Here is an 18,273-nt window from a genome sequence, read left to right on the forward strand (position 1 = left end):
AAAAGATAAAAACAAATATTTTTACTCCCTCAAATTTTTTTTTATTTTTTACTATTATTGAAAACAATGATCATTGTTTATTTTAAAAGGATATGGTATTAAGAAAGTTAGTGAAAATATTTTATTGTAAACAACAAAATTATTATTTTTAAAAAGTTAAATATACAACATTTTCACACTTTCCATTACATAAGCAAAAAAAATCTTCAGGCACTTTCCAAATCTTAACACACTCTCCAAAATTGGATCAAGTATATAATATTATGTATCAAACGAACTACTTTTAAAGTTTTATTTTTTTTCAATATTTATTGAATAATGCTCAAAGCACGAGAGATGCTCTATTAGAAGTAGGTAGGTGAAAAGGAGGTTACAAAAGAGAACTATTGATACAAGATATTACAATAACCAAAGCAATAGGAGTTTGACTTTGAGCACTTTCATTGAGAGAATATGGATTTGATTGAGTTGAGTAAAGCAGTGGAAAATGTTGAACTTGTGGATACCTTAGACACTGATGTTTCATTTGTTCGTATATTATGGGTTGATAATTCAGGACAACACAGATGTCGTGTGAGTTCCCTTGTTTGTCACTTTATAGTTTACAGATTTTTATATATCTTCTATATTAGTATATGGTTTGAGGTGCTGTGAAATTTTGTTTCAGGCTATTCCTAGAAAGCGTTTCTATGATGTTGTTACTAAGAATGGTGTTGGTTTAGCATTTGTGAGTATGGTAATGACTTCTTTTTTGGATGGATCTCCAGCTGGTTCTGGTTTAGGTTCAGTTGGTGAAGCAAGATTAACACCTGATTTATCTACTAAAAGGACAATTCCTTGGTATACAAATCCCTTCAATTACTTTTAATTCTCATATTTTTCTTGTTAGCAACTATTTTTGAGTTGAGAAAATTATTGAAATTGATGCAACTTTGTACCATAATTATAGGAGCAAGCAAGATGAAATTGTTTTAGGTGATTTGAATCTACAACCTGGTCAAGCATGGGAATATTGCCCAAGAGAGGCCTTAAGAAGAGTCTCCAAAATTCTCAAAGATGAATTTGACTTGGTATGGTGCACAACTTAGCTTAATAATGTTTATTTAGACAAATTTCGTGATAAATTTTTAACATGTTAATGCATCTCAAATCAATTGTTAATTACTTTCAATGGTTAATAGATATACTATAGGTGTTAAAACTCATTGATTATTATCCACATAACTTTATTTCCTTCTAATTTGGATGTGGTAAATCATAATTTTCATGTTGTTAGATTTGAACTCCTAGAAATTTTGATTAATTACATCCAAATTCGTGTTAATGTTAGTGGTCGTTAATGAGTTTCAACAACTAATATGTTTATTAACCATTTATTGAACATAATTAATCACATATTCAAACACTACAAGAAATAAAACAATTTTTTGCATCAAAAACCCCTTACAAATTTACAAAAAACGGCTGGTGTGGTTCCTCTGCGGCAAAACCCCCTCACAAATACACAAAAAAAACTTGTTGCTAACGTTTGCAGCTGGTTTTTCATTATAAAAAAAATAAAAAATAAAAATTGTTTGTAAAATATAAACAAATACATTGAGGTAAATTCCATTGTTTGTTAAATAATTTGATGAAATTTTAAAATGATGAAAATTTATGAAGTATTTTGTTCAAAGATAAATTTAGAGAATTTCAAATGGCACCTAAAAGCTAAGAATTTCAAATTTCTTCATTATTATAACATTTCAAATTTTGCATTTTGGTCTTCAAATTTTCCAAAATTTAAAAATTGACCCAAATAAATTTCCTAAAAATTGCAAATTAACCCCTCAATTTTTTTCAACAATTATAATTTGACCTGTCAAAATTTTTTAATTTTACGAATTTCCCAGTAATTCCATTTTTCATATTTGACCCAAAAAATTAAAATTTATAAAAGTTGCCCAAAAATATTACTCCATCTAAACAAAAGTATTGACAAATGAAAGTAATTTAATTAAATCATTTAAATTACTTAGAATTCTAAATTCTTTAAAATTTTCCAAATACCTCATCCAAACACACAATTTTTTTGTCCCCTTTTCATTTCTTTGTCCTTGTCCACCACAAAATCATCCTGGGGAAAACGCCGCAAATGTTGTTCAAAATTCAGATTTCAGCCTATGTAATTTGTGAGGGCCAAAGCTGACGCAAACTAAATAAAGACCGCATGAAATTTGTGAAACTATGAAACTATGTTATCAACATAGATTGTTATTTCGAAAATTGGTCAAGTTTTGTTTTTCAAATAGCACAATTGTTAACTTGTAGTCGACTTCCAGGCAATGAATGCAGGATTTGAGAATGAGTTTTTTCTCTTGAAGAGCGCAATAAGGTATGGCATATTATATTGATGGCTTAATTACACTTTTGGTCCTCGTGTTTTGGCCTACTTACGAAACTGGTCCTGCCCTTTTAAAACATAACAAAACGGTCCTTCAATTATCATTTTTGTTGCATTTTTCGTCCTACCTCCTATTTTCAAACTCGAGAAACGCAGAGAAATTGCAGTTTTAGGCGGTTTTAGACCTACCCTATGCTCAACCATAAAATCAACAAGGAATAAAACATGTGGGCACAAGGAATCGATTCTATTCAGCATACTAACCAAAAAAACCCTAATTTGAAACATATCTTAGAAATTAGGGTTTTTTTTTTTGTTAGTGTGTTGAATAAAGTGGATTCCTTGTACCCACATGCTTTATTCCTTGTTTATTTCATGGTTGAGCATAGGGGGTACGTCTAAAACTGTCATTTCTCTGCATTTTTGGAGAATAAAATGGAGGGTAGGACGAAAAATGCAACGAAAATGATACTTGAAGGACCGTTTTGTTCTGTTTTAAAAGGGCAGGACCAGTTTCATGAGTAGGCCAAAACACGAGGAATTAAGCCTATATTGATTTGATTAGTGCAATTTACCATGCCAATTACTCATAAACATGAAGAAAACCAACCATACAGGGAAGGGAAAGAAGAATGGATACAATTTGACTCGACCCCTTACTGCTCCTCGTCAGCATTTGATGTTGCTTCCCCAATACTTCGTGAAGTTACTTCTGCTTTACATTCAATGGGAATTCCAGTAGAACAGGTAAAACTTAACGAGTTTTGAACTTGGTCAATTGCAAATGAAATGTATGACAATGACTTTGTGTCGCTTTACGATGACAAAAACTTTTTTTTTTTGTTGAATAAGCTAAATTAGCCCACTTAAATTGGCATTTGAGAGAATCAAACTTAAGACTTCGAGGAGAGGCGCACTCCCAGATCCCAAGCCAATATCATCAGGCCAACCCAAGTGGGTTTGGATGACAAAACCTTATTCTTAATAAATAGATGATTTTGCTAGATTGGTATTGGTTAGAAGTAAAGTAAATTTAAAATGATTAATATCTAGATAGATTCAAGTAAAAGTATGTCATACATTAATTTTGAGACTAAAGTTTAAAATTCAAACTTCAAGATAGAATCCATTTTAGATGCAGAATATCCAAACATGTCAAAATCCATTTTAAATCTTTAGAATAAATTTTGCATCCTACAAAAGTAGAACCAAACAAACGCCTACATTTTCTAAAAAATCCTTCCCAAAAGTTGTCCCTTGTGGCCCATTTTCTGATTTTTTTTTTTTTTTACAAATATTTTCTGAAGTTTTTTTTCTTTTATAAAAAATTGCAGTTACATGCTGAAGCTGGAAAAGGTCAATTTGAGCTGGTTTTGGGACATATGGTTTGTACAAAATCCGCAGACAACTTAGTTTACACACGTGAAACTGTTAGGGCAATTGCTAGAAAACATGGCTTGCTTGCTACTTTTGTTCCAAAGTACGTACCAAGTGTGGCAATATCCATTGCAAGTATGTATAAAATATAGGTTTAATAGCAGTTTTCACCTCCTAACTTTCACGAAGTTGCGATTTTGATCCCCTAAGAAAAAAAAACTACCAAATCGCCCCCTAAGTTTTGCAACTGTAGCAGTTTTAGCCCCCCAGACCAAAAAAAAATAAAAAAATTAACACGTGACACCTCACTTAGGATGCCACGTCAGCGTAGACCGAGTCAAAATTGATCTTGGGGGCCAAAACTACCACATGTGCAAATATAAATATATGTAGTTTAGATTGTGAAAATGTTTTTAAATAAGTGGGAGTTCAGGTATGCTCCATTTAGGTTTTGCTCCATTTAATCCATTTAAGCTTCGGATGGAAGACATGTGGCAAAATTAAATTCAAGGGTTGAGATTTATTTAATTAAAATAAAGAACATGTATTTTATTTAATAAAATAAATTAGTTTCTTCTTCTTCTAACGCCATCGTTGTTGTTTCCTCTCTTCCCATCATCGCCCCTCTTTCTCCCATCATCATCTCGCCGCCGCCGTCATAAACTATTCCATTGGAATCTACAAAATCAAAAACAATCAAACACAAATAAGAATTAGATTAGATAAAAAATAATGAACTTCACAGTGATGAAAAATACATAACAGAGAAGACAGAAGGTAGTGCTTTGTTTAGTGATTAAGTGATGTCAGTGCTTTGTATTTTATTTTAATTAAATAAATCTCAACCCTTGAATTTAATTTTGCCACATGTCTTCCATCTGAAGCTTAAATGGATTAAATGGAGCATACCTGAATTCAGTGAATGCATTCTATTATATTCCTAAACTACATAAGCAACATGGTTTTTTGGTAAACAAAGATGGTTGTGTGTGTAGACAACAATGCCTAAGAGTGTGTTTGGATGAGATAATTGTAATTGAAATTTTCATTTCAATTTTTTTGGTTATGATAGAATAAAAAAAATTCATTCTTAAGCATTGTTGAAGTTAAGAAACCAAATTCAAAGTATATAATATAGATCAATATGCAAAACATGAAAATCGGGGGACTATTTTGCAAATTTTTAAAATTTTAATGGACTAATTTGTGAATTTTGAAAAATATAGGGACAAACTTGAAAATTAGAAAGAATTATAATGACCAATTTTACATTCATTGTATAGAGAGTGAAGGTATGGAGTTTCTTAGTTTTTAATTAGGTATCATTTGAAATTTCTTAAAACTATCTTTAATAAATACGTCTTCCAAATTTATAATGCGATTCACCAAATTTATAATCGAAACAATGTAATTTACATGACAAATTTGAATTACCCTATAAAATTACATTACATCAAAACATTCCTTTATCCAAACACACTCGAACACTTTATATCTTTGTTTTTAAATAGTATTTAAAGATTTAATAATTTCAAGTGTTTGGATAAACTACTTATTGATCTGTCCTAGTGAGCTTAGCTCGGTTGGTAAGGACAATAGATAATATATACAAGATCCGGCGTTCAAACCCCGACCATAAAAAAAAAAAAAAAACTACTTATTGATCTTTGGAAATAACACGGATGTTGTTTACTTACAAAAGGCACAAATAACACACCAAATTTAGCCGTATGGAGTGCATGTTTCGATGAATGGTGAGATTGAAAAATCGCAGTGACTCACATTAATTGTGGAAAGTTAAATTTATTTTTTCCAACATCGCGGTGGTTCACCGTAATTTTATCAATCTCACATCTCAAAGCGAACTCTTTTTTCCTCTAAATAGCACAAAAGTTAACAAATTGAAGTTTGTAACAGTGTTTTCTTGCAATATTGAAGGTACACATTAGATGATCTGGGTTCTGGATGCCATGTTCATCTAAGCTTGTGGCAGAATGGCCGAAATGTATTTATGGCATCTGATGAATCATCAAAGTATGGAATATCAACTTTGGGAAAAGAATTTATGGCTGGAGTTCTACATCATCTTCCTTCTATTTTGTCATTTGTGGCACCACTTCCTATCAGGTTTCTGTTATCTATAACCACTCATTCTCCTATATTACGCTTGTTTTGTCTTAATCCAGAAAGTGGGACATCAAGAATTGATATCGGAACCATTGTTGTTAGAATCCCGACTTAAATTCTAAAATTCAGGATTTTGCGACTTTCTTTACCTTCAACGAACAAAATCCATAGTAGAATCCTAAAATAGGCAAAATTCATCGATTTTAATTGCGATTTTACGATTTCTTATAAACGAAGTAATTTATGAATATATACCAATTAGAACATATATTTAGTATTATTGTTTTTTGGTAAAATTCATCGATTTTGATTGCGATTATACAATTTCCTATATCTATTCAACAAAAGTACTTGAGTAAAATCCTTCGATTTTGATTACGATTTTACAAGTCTCGATTTTGCTATTCCTTCTATGTTTTCTTACATCGCTGCTCAATTTTATTGTAGTTATGATCGATTGCAGCCGAACACATGGAGTGGTGCATACATGTTCTGGGGAAATGAAAATAGGGAGGCTCCATTGCGTGCTTCAACTCCTCCTGGAACTCCTAATGGTTTTGCGAGTAATTTTGAGTTTAAATCATTTGATGGTTGTGCAAACCCATACTTAGGCTTATCTGCTATAATTGCTGCTGGCATTGATGGTCTACGTAGGCATCTTTCACTTCCTGAACCTGTTGGTAAGATAATATAAACTAGACAACTGTAGGAATATGCATCAATCATAGCATTTTCTTTCTTACTGTTCTTTCATGTTCCCTTTGCTTATTTGTATGATTGTTGCACAATATTTTGGCCTGTGCTTTTGTAAAAAATATTAATTAAATAATAAGCTTCGTATTTCATATAAGAAACAGATACAAATCCAGATCCAGAAAAACTTCAGAGATTACCAAAATCACTTTCAGAATCTTTGGAAGCTCTTCATAAGGCTGACTTTCTAGAGGAGTTTATTGGTGACAAGTTGCTGACTGCCATAAAGGCGATTCGAAAGGTACTTATTTTCCACAGTCACAAATATCAGTCGTAAGATGAAGACTAGGCGACTCATATCCTAAGTTTTATTTTATGATGACTTAGCGAAATCAAAATATTAGTCGTGGTTTCATCAAACAATTCAGAAAAACAATTTTCTAGAGTTTGTTTCTAAAGTCTTAAATTTTTTCCACCATCCCCTCTTATCTTTTAATGAAATTGATTCATTCAGCCAATCAACTAACTTTGAAGCTTAATGTTGCCAGGCTGAAATTGATCATTACTCGAAGAACAAGGATGCATACAAGCAACTCATACACCGTTATTGAACTGCTTAATGTCATGTTACATTTATTTGGTTGTAGATGTTCTCTCAAAATAAAATTACAACTCACATGATAGAACATGTGCAACGGAATAAAAGCAACATGACACCGTTTCCATCCGATGCAAATGCACTATTACAATCCACGTCACAATAGAAATTACAACATAGTCTTCTCCCCCTCAATAATTTTATGTAGTATTCCTTGCTTAGCTTTATTCTCTTCTTGCGGATGTAATAATATGTGAACTAATTTTAGAAAATTTCAACCTAAGTCAGCAATAAAGGAAATTGAAAGTGCAATTTTTTTATATGTGACGGAGGGATAATCAGTTAGTATAATGTAAAATGTACCCCTATCATTGAAGTATAAGTTTAATTTTTATCACAACAAATCATATGTGTAACTATATAAGCAGTTATGATCAAATTCAAATGTTTTTCAGTCATTTGACAATTATGATTAATTGAGAAACAAACATGTGGGTGGGGGATCATCATAAATTCATAATGATCATTCTGTACGAGAAAAGTTGATAAATCACAATGATTTGATACAAAATCAATTACAGCCAATCGAAAAAGCTATGAAATAATGTTGTTTCAAGTGGAATTAATTCAATAGTCTAGATCCTTTCTAAAGTAAGATCAAAATATATTTGCATCTCACTAAAATTGTGGTTGATAATTTGAACGTCTGTCAGAGAGGTTGTTGAACGTTTTTTTTTTATAAGGCAAGAAGTAGGTTGGACATCAAGGAACGCCGGAAACATCCCAATTTTCAACTAGGTTGGTATCTAACTGAAACTCTCATTCTCTACCTCCTACTCCGTATATATTATTAAAGAAAAAAGGAAAAATATATATATAAGACGGCGGACTAGGCCAAAACCCTAAAAAAAAAATGAAAAAAAATAAAAATAAAAAAGAAAAAACAATAATCCTAGGGAGAACGATAGTTAGGCAAGAGGACCCTTAGATCGGGTTTGATATCCAGCCTTAACTATTTTCTTCTTCTGTCCCTTCGACATAAAGGGAGTGAAAGGAACTTCAACTGAGGCACTTTGAGCTAATACATCTTGCACTAAATTCATTTACTTTTGTATAACTGGATCCAACGGGTCATCAAGACCAGCAATAATATACTAAATATCCGGCACAAAGTCTGTAGCCAAAGTAAGAATCGGCTAGTGGACAGTCTGCACTAAGGTCATGTCATGTAATGGTGATTGTTGCTTAACTAGCTCATCAAAGACGTTATGTTGTAACAACATATGAAACGAAGTTTGAGACTTTTCAATATGTTACGGGGATGTATCAATAGAAATAACACATAAATTACTTTCTACTTGTGCATCAATATAGTGTGTTGGCTGCTCATGTTGAGTAACAGGTGCCTCAGCAATCTCTGTCTGTCTGTCTGCGAACTCAGTTCCATGGTCTGTGTGCACCTCCTGCTGATGATGAGATGCCTCAAAAGCTTTAGAGGAGCCTATGTCGGAGGGATTATCCTTTTCTTTCCATCCTTGCCTGGACTGCTTATGTGAAAGTTCAACATTTTTCCGTTTATCAACAAGAAGAACCTTATTGTGTTTGTCTTAATTTTTCGGATGTAACCATCGAAAAGATGATACATTATGTGCAATACTTTTACAGTGAGTGCAAAACTCAGGCAGCCCCTCCTATTTCGTTGCCATCGGAAATGCATAACCTTCCCGTTGCACCATAACTTCATAAAAAATGTTCCCGGAAAGGTCTAAGTCCACCAAAACTCTAACATAATGACCAAACAATTTGTTCTTAGTAACATTATCAATTAGAAACGGAGTCCCGATAGACCACTCTATTTAATACAAGGTTCTCTCCATCCAATATTCTTGTGGAAACTCCCACAGTCGTATCCGATAACAACCCATTTTTTTGCTAGAATTATTTTATTATTTATTATGTGTTTATGTGTGATTAGTTGTCCTTGTATGTGTTGTGTTTTGTCCTTGTATGTGTTTTGTTTGAGATTAGTTGTCCTTGCTAGGAGGGTATTTTAGTCATTTTATACTAAGGGGTATTTTGGTCGTTTTGCGGGTAAGGGTAAATTAGTCATTTTATTAAGAAGGTTATTTTTGGTGTTTTAGTGAGAATAATTATTTTTACTAATTTACTAGTGAGTTGGGGTAATTATTTAGAGATGATAATTATTCGATGTTTTAACAGTTTAAGTGAGTAGTAACTTTTGAGAATTAATTAATAAGAATGTTAAGCTCATTATGACAATTAGAAACCTAGCCTAATTAGAGAGTGGTATATATACATAACTCTTATGAGGAAACTTGGTTAAACCATTCATTCATTTCATTTCACAAACTTAAGAGGTATAGAGAGAAAGTAGATCACAAATTTGGAGAAGAGGAAAGAAGAGGAAGTTAGAGAAAAGTTAGGGGTTTGAGAGCTAGAGGGGAGATTGAAGCTTAAGCTAGTGGATTGAAAACCTATAGGTAAGGGGGATAGATCCTTTCACTCAATTAAGCTATAATCTCATCTTTTCAATTATGGGTCATAAGTGCTTTTGTATTAATTATGACTTTTGTGATTTTTGATGATGAATTTCGTGCTCTTAATTTATGTGTTATAATGGATATGTTAAACTTCATGAAATTGATGTGTTTATATGTTCAAGTTCATAGTTGTTGTTGGTGATAAGTTGTTTTGGTGATTTTTGTTCAATTAAGTGTAATCCATGAATTGATGAGTGATTATTGTTGGAACATGTTCAAATTCACTTCATAAATGATTATATATGCTTGTATGTTGTTGGGGTTTGAATTGGTGTGCTGGTTTGTGAAGTTTGAATGAAAATGAGAAAATATGAGTTTCTGGTGAAAAATGAACTAGATGATTTTGCTGAGAATTGATGTCATGATTCCATGTTTGCAAGTGTTTTGATTGCCTTTTGATGTATGTTAGGGACGAATTTGGATCAAAGGGGATCAAAATTAGGGTTTTTGGAGTGAAATTTGATGGGTTCCTAAGAGGAAACCCAAAAGTTGGGCTTCCTGTTTTGCTGCAGCTCGCCTGGCGAGTTCATGGCACGTTGTGGCGAGTTGCTCAGTACAACAACCCATGTTTTGGGCATTCCAGGTACTTGGGGGTCGATCCAAACTTTCATAAACGATTCTTTTGATGTATTTAACCGTTATTATGCTTTCTAAACCTTTGGAAACATCAAATGGATTGGATTGAGATTGGTTTTGTGAATCGAGTTGAAATCATTTGAGAAATGTTCAAGAACATGAAATTTTCCAAAAGTCGATTTTTTCTAGAAAATTGCTAAGGTTATGGTTTGTTTTCTATAGAAATGATTATAAAATGGTTTTGAAAGGTGTGTGTAAGCTTTAAACTTAGTTTTGCTTTGAAAATGGATTTCTTTTGGAAAATGGTAAAATGAGACGAACTGAGTTCAATTTTGGAATTAATCATAATTGGCTTATGATATGGATGTGAATGTGCTACTGTAATCATATATTACGTGTGGATATACTTTGTTGATGTGTTTGAACATGTATTCCTTGTCCTTGGTGAATTACTTAGAAAAAGATGAATGTTGTGAAAATAGACGAACTTTGTCAAATTGAGGTTGTATGTTCGAATAACTTTTAATTGGCTTTGTATTCATGATGATATGATAGATAAGAATGAATCAATGATGATTTGGTGTTTAATATGATGAATGTCATGATGTGGTTAGATGTTCGTATTTTATGTGAAATGTGATCGTGAAACTTTATTGTTTCCTTGAGGTGATAGTTGTTAATAATGATGATTATGTTGATGATTTTAATGATGATGATTTATTGATGACGATGAATTCTTACATGCAAAATGACGATGATTTTGATGATGACCACATGTATGAAAAGTGACAATGATCAAGATGATGATTTGTTGAATGACCACATGCATTATTGAGTCATATGTTCATGTATTCATAAGTAGGATATTTATATCCAACTATGATGACTAGGATACTTGTATCCAACGACGATGACTAGAATACTATGTATTCAACGACGATGATTATGATACAGTTGCATCAAGTGAAGGTGACTGGTACCACATGCATATAAAGTTGTGTATAGAGCGCATTGCATATATTTGATAATTGGTGAGTCATGTCATATTTGACTATGTGCTTGGTTATGTGTATTGGTGAAACTTAATGATTTATGTACTTGGTGAAATTTGGTGAATATATGAAGATGTGAAGGTGTACTTGTTATAGTATTATGCTTGTATGCTTGATGTTTAATAATGATGATGAGTTCATTATGAATGACTTTAATTTAGTGTTGTTAATCATTTGAACTTAAATATGTTGTATTACTTTCAATTGATTATAATTTAATTGTGGAATGTTATCTAACTCTCGGTGGTCGTTTGGTTGACCGTCTGCCAATTCGTATGAATGGGTAGACGACTTGCAGGATTAGTTGCTTTGATTGCTTGTGAGTATGCTTGAGGCTAGCTTTGGAGCTAACTCGTTTTTTGCTTTGGAGTCTTAGTGTCGGGCTCTAATTAGGATGTCTGTCGTTATTTATGTCTGTCCCACATGAAACCATGAGTTGGATGGAATCTTACAGAACTTGCATCTCCTTGATTAGTACCAACAACTTTTGCAGATGAACATGTGTTTCCACTGATTTTTGTTAAACAATCGTTGGTTTAAAATTAATCACTTGCAAGATCAACCAGTAAATCTTAAGGACATATTGTGCTTTGTTATTTTCCAGAAATTTACGATTGTTAAGAATATGAAAAGACTATAGAGATAACTTATCGAATTTGACCCAGTCAAATCCGTTGAAGTTAAAACCGAAACAAAAAGGGATTGCTTGGAATAAACAAGTAAAATGCAAAGATATTTAGAAAAAAAACTTAAACTGCATTGATTGAATGTAAATTGGTACACATGATCATACATTGCAACTTGTGACTCGTTTCTCTCTTCCATGCGAATAATTTGAGTGTAAGTTTTGTGTATGATTGGATTGTAACCACTTTCCCTTGAGAGAAACTACTATTTTTACTAATAGAAATAACTACCTATATTTGAATCTGAAATTACAACTGCTATAAATGAACAGTGTTTATCTATTCGATTTTGAATTTCGAATATGTGCATCCGTTGTTTGACCTTATCCGAAACAAACTGCCCTTCGATACCTCTTGCTTGTCGAACTGAAATACGTGCTTCGAGCATTTCGAGCAAGTCCAACTTCGATTTAAATATTTAGGAATAAGAGAGTATTCTTTATTTCTTCGATGACAAGGTCAACCTTGATTTGACTACATTTAAGATAGCCCTTTTAAAATATAGGCTAACAAATTGCCCCCCAAAAACGTTTTTGTTTGACTGATTTTCTGGGTAGGGAGAAAAATAAGTTTTTGATGCCCTGTGTAATGCCCTCTTTGATTATATGATTATTTTGTTGAGTTTAGAGTATAATTATATGATTTATGTGATTTAATTAAATATGTGATGTGTTGTGGATTTATTAAGTAGCTTATTTTATTATTTAATAGAATAAGATTTGAAAATAAAATAAATATTGAGATGAGGGGTTGTTTTGAGAATTTAGAGAGTTTTGTGGGAAAAGAGGAAATAAGATAAAATAGATGGGAGGAGATAAATAGGGGAAAATAGGTTTAGAATTATTTTTCACGTACGATCAGTTTTGGAGAAAAAGGGAGAAAAACCAAGAGAAGGGAAGAACCAAGAGAGGCTGCCGATTTCGAATCATAAGGTAAGGGTGAGACTAACATTCAATCTTCTTCAACCTTTGATTATGATCATTAGATTTAACATGTTGTAGGGTTAGTTTTTGAGAATTGGAAATTAGGGTTAAGAGTGATAATTGAGGATTAGATGGTGGAAACTTGTGGAATTGATGTAGAAAGTGTGTACATACCTTAGATAATCCATAGGGTGATGTTTAGAATCAGTTTTAAGCTTAGAACCATGGGATTTGACATTCATCGCTCGCCCTCGCGGGCAGCTTGTCCCGCCTCGCGAGTTATGTAACACCCCGTTTTTCCAATATGAAAATTTCTAAACATTTATCACATTCAAGCATAATCCAGAATCAGTTAAATAACAATTTAACTTTCAACCAAATATCTTAAACATTGCAGCGGAAAATTAATTCGAAATCCATAAATCAATTTGGCACGTAGGCCCCATCACAATATCTCAAATGAGTTAATCAATATCATAAAATAACATAATTATTCACGTAAGAGAATGAAGCATGCATATCATATAACCCCATCCCGTTACGTATCAGAGCGACCTAGACGACACAGTGAGGCAAGGCCACTCACGACAGCAAACTGCACATTAAGCACGATCACCTGCAAGTTACTCATACGAAGAGCAACATTTTCAAGCAGAAGGGGTGAGATTTCATAACACAATTATATTAATCAATATAATTTCAAATCATAATTAACAACATAAACAATCTTAAGCATCATTGCATCTTCAATAAACAATTATCAAGTAATCACATCATTTCAATCATCATCAATAACATAACATCTTTTGACTCGACAAATGCGACAATGCAAATCTAAACCTCTTATATGCATGTGGTACCAATCAGGGCATGAGCCCCCAACAGTTTAGTATTAATATACTTTCAGGGCATAAGCCCCCAACATTTATTTGAGCAAATGCTCCATCGTGGTGAGGACTAAGCTCCAGGGTGTAACGCCCTCTCTAATTATTTGATTATTTTAAATGAGTTTAGAATATACTTATATGATTTGTATAATTTATATGATTTATTTTGATGAGTGATATTTTGTTATGATATATGTTAGTATTTATTAGTATAATATATATGTTATTTGATTTAGAAATATATATATGTTATTTGATTTAGAAATATATATATATATATATATATATATATATATATATGTTATTTGATTTAGAAATATATATATGTTATTTGGTTTTGAAATATAAATGTTCTTTGATTTAGAAATATATATATGTTATTTGGTTTAAAAATATAAATGTTATTTGATTTAGAAATATATATATGTTATTTGGTTTAGAAATATAAATGTTATTTGATTTAGAAATATATATATGTTATTTGATTTAGAAATATATATATGTTATTTGGTTTAAAAATATAAATGTTATTTGTTATAGAAATACATATGATTTGTTGCAGAAATAAATGTGATTTGTTATAGAAATAAATGTTATTTGTTGTAGAAATACACATGATTTGTTATAGAAATAAATGTTATTTGGTGTAGAAATACACATGATTTGTTGTAGAAATATATGTTAATTTGTGTAGAGATATATGTTATTTTGTGTAGAAATATATGTTATCTGGTGTAGAAATATATTTCTTATTTGGTGTAGAAATATATATATATGTTATAGAAATATATTTGTTATAGAGATATAATTGTTATTTGTTGTATAAATATTTTATATATATATTAGAATAGAATATTGAGATTTTGGTAGGCAATCTAATATATTTTTGTACTGAATAATATATTTTTGTACTTAATATGATATATTTTGGTACTCAATTGATATATTTAATTACTAGATCTAATAGGTGCATTACTTGTTTCCAAAGTTTCTCACTTATTAGTTGTAAATTATCTCTATAAATAGAGAACTCACACAGTGCATTCTACACACCGAAATTCACAGTTGATACTTCCTGTGCTTTTCTTCTCTTCTCCCTCTTTTGACTTGTGTTGACGAGTCTTTCTTCTTTTTCTACTCCTTTCTGACCCTTCGGAATTAAAAGTGTTCCTAAGACTATAATCTCTCTTCGGTTTAATATGCTTTTAGATAAGAGAAAGTAGTAGAGTCGTTCATCGATCAATCCAAAGGTAAGGGTGAGACTAACTTTGCAATTCTATTAAGTATGTGAATCAATGGTTAGGTTTAACATGATGTAGGATGAGTTTTTGAGGAATTGAAAAGTAGGTTAAAATTGTAGAATTAATGAATAAACGGTGGAAACTTGTTAAAAAGATGTAGAAACTGTCCTTAGACCTTAGATAATGATTAAGATGGTTTGATGATATTTATAATGTTATATAATTAGATATATATTGCATGAATTATGTTTAATGATTGAGATGTTGATGACGTGCATTTGTAATTGTTATATATGATGATTATCATTATTGATTGATGTTATTTTGTTGTTGTGATGAATATGATTTACCTTGATGATATGATTAATGAGAGAATATTATATACTGTGAATTAATGATTAAATGCATTACTTGAAATATTATTGAATGATCAAGATGTTGAAATGAATTGTTATTAAGCTTGATATGAATTGATTATGCTGCAATTGTTGTTAAACTAAGTTGCATGAGTTGTTGTTGATTATCATTTGATATTGTTATATCTTGAGATGTTTACGTGTCGCCTATGTTGCTGTTGTTGGTTATGTGAAATATTTATATGACTTATGTGAAAGATGTATGATGTTTAAGTTGTTGATACTTCATATTAATATTATATGTTGTGAATTGCTTGTGCTGTTTCTGTTGCTGTTATGAACTGCTAAGTTGTTTTTAATGTGATTTAATGATTAAATGCATTACTCGAAATATTATTGAATTATATTAGGAGCTTTGTCCTCCGCACGATTATTAGTATGAATAAGTTGATGATGAACTCCAAATTATTGGATGTATAAGTGATAAGTTGATTAAGGTGTCCTGTTGATAGAGTCCATGCATTAGCATTCATTGAGCTTTGTCCTCACCACGATTAGGAGCTTTGTCCTCCGCATGTTTTAGGAGCTTTGTCCTCCGCACGATAAAAGTATATTAATACTTATGATGACGATTGGTACCACATGCATATAAGTGTCTAAGTTGCATTGTCGCATTTGTCGAGTCAAGGTCGTTGTTGATGAATTATCATCCATGAGTTGTTAAGTTGTCGATGAATTATCATCCATGAGTTTGTCGAGTTGTCTTCTACCCATGTGTTGTTAAAGAAGTACCTATGAAGATTATACGATGTTTATGATGTGAATTATATGATGTTGACTAAGATGTTGCTATGTTGTTTAAGATATTGATTATGATATTGTTATATTGTTATGTTGTTATGATGTTGTATATGATACTGATTATAATGTTATGATGTTGTTTACGATGTTGATTATATGATGTTATTATGATGCTATATGTTGTGATGTATATAAGTGTTATTATTAAGTGATGAATATGTTGTTCTATATATGATTAATATTATTAAGTGAATATTATGTTATGTTATTGATGATGATCGAATGTTGTGATTACTTGGTAATTGTTTATCAAAGATGCTATGGTGTTTAAGATGATATTGTTTAAAATGATTATGTTTAAGATGTTTATGTTTAAGATTTATGATGTTGATTTTGGTGTTAGTATGTGTTGATTATATTTTTATAAGATGATGAATATGTTGTTATTATAAGAAGATGAATATGTTGTTGTTATATTATTATATTATGACGAGATGATGTATATATAATTATTATTATTATTAAGTGAATATCATGCTATGTTGTTGTTATATTATTATATTATGACGAGATGATGTATATATAATTATTATTATTATTAAATGAATATCATGCTATGTTGTTGTTATATTATTATATTATGACGAGATGATGTATATATAATTATTATTATTATTAAGTGAATATCATGTTACGTTGTGGTTATATTATTATAAGAAGATGTTTATGTTATGATGTAGATAATTATTACTATTAATAAGAGATGATTATATTATGTTGTTTTAAAGTTACTAGTGATGATGATATCTATGAGTTGTTAAGTGTACTTGATGATGTTTATGTTAAATTGATAAGTTGTCTTTTATTAATGAATTGATAATGAGATGTTTGATGAATAATTATTATTATGAATTAATGATGTTGTTATGTTGTATATGAATTAGGATTAAGATGTTGTCATGCTATATATGAACTATGACTATGATGTGATGATCTATGTTTGTTACGATTTGGTTAATATGTGTTAAATGATAATTAGAAGTTGGTTGAACTATTAAGAATTATTACATGAAGAATTATTATTACTAATAGATGAAGTTATTTATGCTGTTAAATATAATTATTGAATTATATGCTTGATATTATTGTTTTGTGAAATCTCACCCCTTCTGCTTGAAAATGTTGCTCTTCGTATGAGTAACTTGCAGGTATTAAAGATTAGTAGGAGTGGTGGCTCAAGTGTCTCTAGGTGCTCTGATACGTAACGGGATGGGAACCTTGTTATTGCTTTCTATTCCTTGCGTATTGTTTTTGTAACGCCCACTTTCGTTTAATCGTTTATTTAATCGGGTTTAGGTGATTATATTATATTTTTATAATATATGTATGATTTTGGTATGTTTTGGTGATTTGATCGATGACGTGTTAAGTTATGAGTTTTGGAGGATTTGATTATGATATGGGAATTATTTTATTGTTAAATAGAATAAAGATTTGAAAATAATATAAAATATTTAGTTGAGGGCTGTTTTGATATTTTAGATAGTTTTGGGGGGAGAAAGTGAGATAAGATAAGTAATTAGAAAAAGATATAAATAGAGAAGACCTAATTGTTAGAAAAACTGATTGTACGTGAAAACTTTTGGAAAAGGGAGAAAAAGCTTAGAGAGGAGCAAGAGACCAAGAGGGCTGCGATTTTCTTCATAACCAGGTAAGGGTGGGACTAATAACTCAGTAGCATTAACCTCTGTAATTCTGATGATTAGTTGACAAAGTTAGGATTGATTTAGAGAAGTTTTGGAATTAGGTCAAAACCCTAAAATTTGAGAATAAACGGTAAAACTTGTTTAGATTGATGTAAGAATTATCCTGTAACCTTAGAATATGTTTAGGATGAATTCTGGAATCAAAACCAAGCTTAGAACCATGTGAAACGTCGGATTTTCGTGATTTTAGGAAGCCTGGCCGTAGCGACATTCATCGCTCGCCACGGCGAGCTATGATCCTCGCCT

At 31.1% G+C, this 18,273-nt stretch overlaps 1 protein-coding gene across 2 annotated transcripts; it reads left to right on the forward strand.

Moving 5' to 3' along the window:
- The first annotated feature begins 225 nt into the window (after nt 1-225).
- On the forward strand, nt 226-7,582 carry LOC25481036 (type-1 glutamine synthetase 1). Of its 2 annotated transcripts, none has more exons than XM_024774274.2 (10): nt 226-573; nt 668-840; nt 950-1,070; nt 2,322-2,374; nt 3,001-3,130; nt 3,718-3,863; nt 5,699-5,887; nt 6,335-6,567; nt 6,739-6,881; nt 7,129-7,582. In XM_024774274.2, the coding sequence occupies exons 1-10, from the start codon at nt 454-456 to the stop codon at nt 7,189-7,191; spliced, it is 1,371 nt and encodes a 456-aa protein (XP_024630042.1). In that variant the 5' UTR covers nt 226-453; the 3' UTR covers nt 7,192-7,582. The 2 variants fall into 2 exon arrangements, with proteins under 2 accessions (XP_024630042.1, XP_013441931.1); XM_013586477.3 differs by having other exon boundaries at nt 228-573; nt 6,745-6,881.
- Nucleotides 7,583-18,273: the final 10,691 nt, after the last annotated feature.

Source organism: Medicago truncatula, chromosome 6 (assembly GCF_003473485.1).
Source record: "Medicago truncatula cultivar Jemalong A17 chromosome 6, MtrunA17r5.0-ANR, whole genome shotgun sequence".
Lineage (NCBI taxonomy): Eukaryota > Viridiplantae > Streptophyta > Magnoliopsida > Fabales > Fabaceae > Medicago > Medicago truncatula.

Excerpts from the sequence above, each read along its gene's own strand:
- LOC25481036 (XM_024774274.2), top strand. The coding sequence starts at position 454 with ATGGATTTGATTGAGTTGAGTAAAGCAGTGGAAAATGTTGAACTTGTG. Across the intron at positions 3,131-3,717 it reads TGGGAATTCCAGTAGAACAG|TTACATGCTGAAGCTGGAAA; the intron begins GTAAAACTTAAC and ends AAAAAATTGCAG. Across the intron at positions 6,568-6,738 it reads TTCACTTCCTGAACCTGTTG|AAACAGATACAAATCCAGAT; the intron begins GTAAGATAATAT and ends ATTTCATATAAG.